Source organism: Pygoscelis adeliae, unplaced genomic scaffold (assembly GCF_000699105.1).
Source record: "Pygoscelis adeliae isolate BGI_AS28 unplaced genomic scaffold, ASM69910v1 Scaffold145, whole genome shotgun sequence".
Lineage (NCBI taxonomy): Eukaryota > Metazoa > Chordata > Aves > Sphenisciformes > Spheniscidae > Pygoscelis > Pygoscelis adeliae.
The window spans coordinates 1-8,432 of NW_008824866.1; the positions used below are offsets into that span (position 1 = coordinate 1).

The 8,432-nt window shown below is 35.3% G+C and overlaps 1 protein-coding gene across 1 annotated transcript in view; it reads right to left on the minus strand.

Annotated features, from left to right (window-relative positions):
* Window positions 1–3,545: 3,545 nt before the first annotated feature.
* Window positions 3,546–8,432, minus strand: part of LOC103917280 (vacuolar protein sorting-associated protein 13B-like) — a 297,344-nt gene continuing 292,457 nt past the window's right edge. The window contains exon 29 of the mRNA XM_009324398.1: window positions 3,546–3,661. Coding sequence (XP_009322673.1) covers window positions 3,546–3,661 — 116 coding nt within the window. The remainder of the gene's footprint in view (window positions 3,662–8,432) is intronic.

The window sequence follows — 8,432 nt, forward strand, 5'->3', positions numbered from 1 at the left end:
TTTGGGGGGGGGGGTGTGTGTGTGGAATCGAAAAGGAGAAATTGTCTCTGACTGTGACCACCTAAAAATGTGTCACTGTACTTCTTTCAGGAGCTCTGTATTTACTGTTATGCTACATGCATCTTTGATTACTATGTGTATTAATAGTCTAAACTAAATTAGTCCATTTGCTACTGGAGGAAATAGTTATTTTTAGACTAATTTTTATATGGTATAAGAAAACTGAAGTTACTATCTCAATACATTTTTTTCCAACTTCCAATTATCACCTGAAAAAATATTTGTGCCCAAACTTTTGGGGCACATTATTTTTCCACATTCCATTTTCAATTTAGTTCTCTCTCCAAGTTAACCAAGTAAGCTATTTTTCCTAAGACACAGATGGAGTCACTTCAGCTTACAGGCCAGAAGTGGCCCAGTTTATTTAGCATGACTTGCAGCCATACCAGATTTACCTTTCACACATTGGCATTCTGTTAATGATATATGAGCACATTCAGTTTTTCATGTATGAATTTATGGGACAAATTCAAAAGATATTTGGAAATTCTATTCAGCCTTTAGCCATGAAAAAGTTTCTCTGCCTTTTCTAAAAGAACAGTTTCTAAATGAGAAGCAAAATTTCTTCTTTCTCATGAAACACTACATAAGTGACATTAATTGCATGTGGTTGTAGTTCAGACCTAAACAGAAGACTGTTTAAACCAAAGTGACACCGCAAATTAAGTTTGTATCCCCACTCCAGAAACACTGTAAAGACAGTGGTTCAGACAATGATTTATTTTCTTTTATTCTATTAAAAGCAGCAGCAACAGCAAATTAGAGAAGAGAGGTTGGAAAAAGACAGAAGATGACATGTTGGGATTATTAGAATGCTGTAGCAGCTAATTCTTCAGTAATCAACAGGCTGCTATGATTTTTTTTAGTCTCTTAAGCTGGATATGGTACTACTTGTACCCCTGTTGATACTTCCTAAGAAATCTTTCACCAAAATACATGAGTTACACATTGTGTGGGTTTGCCCATTTTACTACTTGTTTTTTAAGCATTCTGTATTAGCTCCAGTTACACATTTTTGCTATCTAGTACCACATGGGCAGGTAAAAAAGGGCAAATACTGTGTAAGTTAAGAAATCTCATATTACCAGAAACAAATACTAACATCAGGCCTATGTGTTAAAAATATCCCACTGTTTTGTCTTTTTTCCTTGAATACAGACTGTGTCCCCTGCCCTAACAATGCAAACACCTTTCTATTATCTTATTTTCCAAAGAAAAACTGACAAATGGTGAAATCAACTCCACTCACAACTCCACTGGTCCAACAGCAGTGACTGCCACATAAGAAAATGAACAGCTATCTTACTTCTGTAACTACATTATGTTCGGGATCAAAGAATACGTAATTAGAAAACACATTTACGTTGACTCCACTGGAATCTTAATATTTTGAATTAAAAAATATTAATTTATATTGCTCAAAAGTGTTACGCTTGCTTAAACAGATCAAAATAGTAACCCTCTTCCCAAAACCAAAGACCACCCACTAAAACTTCAATATTGTCTCATAAAACTCTGCAAAGTAACTTGACACTCTGCCCCGACGTATTTTAAAAACACTAAAGCTAGTATAATTGGATGATTAAAGGAACAAAGATAAGACTGAGTCATTTGACAGCTGCTGAGAAATTAGAAGAATGGTCACTGAAACAGTTAGAAGAAATTACTGAAAATGGCAGACATTTCTCAGAAAAAGACAGAGGAAGCATGATGTTGTGAGACTGGTCACAAAGAAGCCAGTAGCAGTCAGATGAGAGATGTCTGTGGCCCAGTGCTTATTTCTACCTTACCCATTTGGTGTCTTGATTTCTAAAGGAGGACGGGAGCATACCGTAAATGTATAAAACTATGAAAACCAAATATACACTGCACAAATCTAATCTGGAACATTTATGTATATAAGACCCAGAGACCCATAATGCAAATGGGCATCAGGACCATTAAGCAATTGAGTGACTTCTGGTTTGAAAAGCATGGAATTTCTGCATTTCAGGTAAAGCCACAGATGCAAAGACATCAGACTCAAAAATGTAAACTGGTATAGCTTCATTGATTTTAGATGTAAATCGCATCCCTCCTGTTGCTTACTTACTGATTTGTTACGTGCATACAAGGAACATTGCACAGTTCCCCTAGGTGACAGAAACGACCTTATGGAAGCTGAAACTTGCAGATTCCGCTTTACAATAGGGGATTTTTCTGATAAATTTTTGGTTGCTGTGAGAAGAAGAGTGGAACCTACATTTGGTTTGGTAACTCTCAAAGCAGGTATCAGATGGGAGTCTCCTTGGACAGAGAGGGCAGAAGCAGGAAGAGCCTATACAAATGTCAGGGAGATCTCTTTTATCTGTGGGCACATTGAGAGTTGGATCAGGCCCTGCCACCCAAAGCTGTTGCTGGTGCCAGGCTACAAGATTTCTTCCATGAAAGCGCCATAATACAATAGATACAATGCTCATTAAAAAAATAAAAAAGAAAAAAAAAGGATAAACTACTAGCTAAACATACAAGCAGAAACACTGATTTAAATATTTCCACATGGAAATACAAAGAAAAAGACTCTCTTACAACTTCTAAGTGATCAGAAGAGAAATTGGAGATATTTCACGGTCTCCTAAAAATCCTAGTCTTGACAAAAAGTAAAACTTGCTGTCATTTTCTAGGCAGTAAATGTTTTACTGCTGGGAAAAGATTTTGATGTTTGTAATTTCTATTGAAGAGCATTATGAAGTAGTTAAAAATATTGCCACATCTGAAAAACAGACCAACGGGAAGTATAAGACACTTGTTCATCTGTATTTCTGTGACTTTTCTCACTTGGTATTATTTGCAACCATACTTTCATGTCTGGCAACAGTGCCAACTCTACTAAGGATCATATATTACTTTTATCATGTTGATTACATATGTTCACCAGTTTTGCTGCCTATATATGATTAGTGTGGTTTGCACTTACTTAGTGACACAATCCAGAGCATGACATTTTCACAGAAAATGTGTTTACTGGGAAAGAGCTCCTTAGAAGTTTGCGTTCCGTTCAGCTTTGATCTACATGACATCAAGAATCCTACAGTTTGAATTTATGTTTACCATTTATATTATTAAGGTCTATCTCCTTCACACTATATGGCTACTGAGCACATCGGTAGTCACAAAAAATTTCCTTTTCTCTTAGGTGAACTTAGTAGCGGCTGAATAAAAGAAAGCCTCTTAAAATGTTCTCATCTGTGAGCTTAAGCGTCGTAATGACTTGACATTTAAATTCTGTTATTCATCAGCACTTCACAGAAGAACTTGATTTGTCTAAATGGATTTGAAAGCCCACAAGTGAAGAAAATCAGAAAAACCTGGTTTTGAATATCAAAAGATTGTATGTGAAAAGTATTTTTACAGGCTGCACGTACCTGTTTTATTGATCAATTAACTTCTTCCAAAATGAATTTTTCTGAGACCATATATGAAAACCCAAACTCCTCCCCCAACACTTACTGATAAATGTCTTTTCTAAGCACAGCTCTACTAAGAGGGTTGTCAGCCTGAGGAGCCATACAGGCAGATCCAATCTTGAGAACCAAAGTGTCTTCTTTAATTGCCGGATTAGCTGTAGTTAGGAGAAGAGAAAATATGTGTTTGATTAAAAGTCAAATGCACATATCAGAAACACTGAAAAATATTTCTTAAAAAAATCTAAATAAGAATGTCTGCTAAGGATTCAGTTCTGCTCAGGAGCAACAACTAATGCAACATAAAAGACACAACTATTTAATTGTTTTAATTTCCCCACAGAGTTTTATCACACAACTAAATCCTGGTCTGTGACTTCTCATTTTCTCTGATGCTTTTTTATTTCAATTTTTTCTTGTCCAAAATGATTTTGATCCCACAGACTTCTTTGTGATCTGTTTCTCCAATAATTATCTGCTGAAATACCAGCACGTAAAGTGCACTGAATCATGCACCCTTTTTAATATGGACCTAGGTCCTTTAGATGTAAAACACTGCAGGACATTACAATGAAACCATCTTAGTAGCATTTGGTATGGGTTGCAACACGCATGAAAAGTTCAAACACAAGGACTGAAACAAGAGAATCTGAAATCTGACACATATACAAAGAACACGATGTAGTGCTGGACAGTAAATTCCACATCAATAACAAAATTACTCCAAGAAGAAAAATCTCTGCTTTCCACTTCATGTCCATCATATTCGAATTTCAGCCACATGTACAAGTTCTTAGTTTTAAAAGCAGCAGTCATACTAGATTGAAAACCAAAGTTCTGCCCAGAAAAAAATAGCACCACATTTCTTGTAGTAAACAGTCTGTGAAATTTCCTTACAGGAAAAGACTGAGTCTACTGCATCTCCTCAGCAAACACAGACATACACAAAGCATTTGGATAAGGTTCTGCTCAGAAGGCTCCATAGTAACTAGGAAGCTCCTGAGAACATGTGATGCAAGCTCAGAGAGTTCATCATCTGAAGTGAAATGGTTCACTTCAACACCAGCGTGATACATAAAAAGGACAGAACGACATCACACTTGCTCCCACATCCAAGAAAATTCTGCAAGTCGCTCATATATGAGTTCTGAAAACAAAATGATAGTAGCAGAACAGAGTTTAAATATTTTACTGAAGAGTGAAATGCTTGGTGTGGAAAGAACCAGAGAAAACTATAAGCTTAAAGAATATCTTGTCCAGACCCATCAATGTCTTGGTGAATAGGACACCATGCTTTGCAGCTATATATATATTCTCATATGTATATTTTAAACAGATATAAGAAATCACAGAAATGTTAATATGGTATTTTGAAACAATTGTAGGGAACACCACACTATCTATCAGCACAGTGGTAACAGAAGTTCCCACACACAACTAAATCAGAACACAAGATATTTACTTAAAAGAACCTCATCTACTTAAAAGCAAAGTCAAAACCTTTAGTCCCCAAAGCAGAGCAAAACCATATACAGATGGTTTGGTTGCCAGAACTAAGGTAGAAAAGTTAAGCTGACAACAAAATCCTGTTTGTGATGAAATCAGAAACCATATTTTTCAACTTTTAGATCAAAAATTGAGTAAGGCATTGTACTAAGTATTAGAATTCCTACCACTGTACACTTAACATGTTGGATTTTTTTTTCCTGATACTCACATAAGAAAAAGGAGTGAAGGTATTAAATATACTTCAGATTGTAACTGCAACTTAATTAGGTGGCAAATGCCTTATTCTGAGAAGAGGTTCTTAATAAAATATATCTTAGACTAAGAACTTTCATTTGCCTCTGACACTTATCAAAGCAAAATAAACACAGGACTACTTATCACAGTCTCTATTATGTAAGCGTTTTAGGATTTTTTTCCAAGGCTCTTGGAAAAAAGCGTGGCTCTTTTGTGTACAGCTTCCTGTAGGTCAAGAAATTAAGTCAATCATAAACCAGAAAGAATTACAGGCATTAATATTTTCAGCTGGTTTCTAATGAGTGGTAATCTGAGTCATGACTTAGGATGATGAATTCCTATCTCCATTCATTAACCCATGAATTCTCCCATTAGCTTTTCAAAATATGGGAATAATGTAGTAAACATGATCACAGTCATAAATATTTAAAAATTTGAGGGGGAAAAAAGTCTACACTACAGAATATAAGTACAATCTAGGAAAAACTTACAGACCCAAGTGTAATAATGTTGTTCGCAATCTCACTTGGTTTTACCCACTCATCTCAGTTGTCTTTTTGCTGAGCTAAACACATGGTGCTCTTTTAATCCTTCCTTCTTCTCCAGCACTTGCTTAACATTTGTGGTGCTTTTCAGCACCCTCCCCACTTTTATCAATACCCATTTTTATAATAGAAAGCAAATTGGACATGATATTCAACCATCTGCCATATGCAGAAGTACAGCTACCTCCCTTATTTCTTTTCACTAAGTCCACCGTGACCCTTAAGCTGTTTTCAGCCACTGTTTCCCAGGATAGTCTCTCCAGTCCTGAAGATATAGTCTGCATAATTTTTTTTTCTTGATATATAACTTTAGCTTTAGAAGATTTAGTATATTTTCTACAAGCAGCGATGTAAGCACAGTGATCCAGATGCATGGCCCATAGAGTTCTTAACATTATTTTCCTCAGGAAATTCTTTGCAACGTACATTGATACTAGCAGCAATAGTTTTATATTTACTTTCAGACTATTAAATACCAATTTCACTTATTATTCCCAACTGACAATTTTTTTTTTTTTAGACTTCTAGTTAGCCATTTTTAATTCATTTAACATTTCCACAGATACCGTATGGGGATGTATTTAAATTAGAATACCATGAGACACAATGTCAAACTCACTACAAAAGTCAAAGCATATCAAATCTTTGCAAACATTTTATCAACGAAGAATTGCAACCATAATGAAGAATGGAAATCAGATGTGTTTAACAAGACTAATTTTCCATAAAACTGTATTTATTATCGTGCAACAAATATGTAATTCTTTATTAACTGAATCCTGTAATAGACTTTTTCCTTTACGTTCTCTGAGGGAGAGCAATAAAACTACCTGTCTTAATTTTATTTGAACATTACACTTTTCATTTTACTAGATATAACTTCAGCTGTCTAAAACCTGCTCTTCCAAGGTGTGTTAAAAATTAGCCTCAGAAGACTAAGATCTCTGAGTACAAGTTAGTCTGACTGATTTGAAACTGTTTAATAGTAAGCAAGGAGGATGTTATAGACCATATGTTACAACAGACTTCAAAGTAGAGAGTCATGCTCATGTGACAAGAATATATCACTTCTACAAATGCAGGACATACGTTCATTCAGTATACTGCCTTTTCTTTTTCATTATCAATGAATTTATCATGTCCTTTCTAGTGATTCCTGATATTTTGCCCCTAGTACATTTTAAAAAAAGTTCCTATTGTCCTCAAACCAGTCAGATGTGGATTTTCCCTGTCTTTACTACTACTTCTCAGTTTTTTGCAATTTACAATTTTTATTTATAGTGTTCTGCTACGCAGTATCTCTTGTTTCTATTTGTTATATATTGCTTTTATATATTTAGTTGTCTTTACTTCATCACTAAGTAAGTGTGAGCTGTTGGCCAGAGCTTGAAACACCACCTGATATATTAACAAATCAAACTCCGAGGGAAAGCAGCGTTGCTCATTGCCTAGGATAGACTGCTGCCTTCAAGTCCACCACAAAAAGACATGTTAATCTGGTGCTGCTGCAAAAACCATGAAACTAAAATGTTATACATTTGTGTGGGTGCATTCATGCATGTGTGTATGTAAATCCCTCAGGAGAAAAATCATTATTTTGATTATTTCATACTGTTTGTGTACCGCAGTTCACTGTGCAAGTTTGGTTTTGGACTGCACAAATAAAGAACAGATATGCTTTTTTTAAAACTCTCTATGTAAAGTCACAGTTACGTGTTTTTTGGGGGGAGGATAGTTTTGGTAGCTATCACTAGGTACAAGGGATGAACAGCAGATGATCGACTAGAAGAGAAACTGAGGTCATTGTTTTTCTACTTTTACTGCAGTGATCACAACTTGAAACATGCAAACCTTATTGGATTAAAAATCTCTCTTAATCAATAAATGATGAAGGAGGTCTTATGGGGGCATATCTCCACAATATATAACACTTTTCTGACCTAGCACACCAGTAACATGGGTCATATTCAACTCTTACTCCTTATTATTGTTTCTAATATCTGTCGTTCTTGAAGAAAATAAGCAGTAGAAGAGAGAAGCTATTTATTTCACGTTCAGAAACAGACGAGAGTTTGGGAAAATGTGGGGTGAAAGAAGAAATGAAAGGAGAATAGTACTGATTTTCATAGTGATGATATTTCAGAATTTTCCAGTGGAAGAGGTTAGCTCTTAGTTAAGAGTTAGTTAAGGTTAGTTTAGTAAAGCTAATCTTTAGCATTATTCTTTAAAAGCATACATAGTTTTTCTTCCTACATCCATACTTAACCATGGCAATTCTGTTCTTTTCATGCATCTTCAAGCAAGGGATAGCAACAAGGCAAATATCGTAATTTCTTTCTAATGAAGTACACAGCTACAGAGCACAAAAACATACTTTAAAAAAAACATTTCCTTGACAGCATGCCCTAGAACTCCCTTCCAACCAGCATCATAATTCTTTCTTGCCAACATAGCCAGTCTAATTTTATCTTCCTGTGTTTTCAGCATTCCCAGCTGGAAAACTGTAGAGGATGCTGGCAAAAAAATGATCTATGTAAATTCTCACTGTCTGCACTTCTTTCAATTAGGTTATGAGAAAAATCTAAAGACTACATTCTTAGGAACATATTGTGTGCTATTGTATATAATGGTACACCCCCCC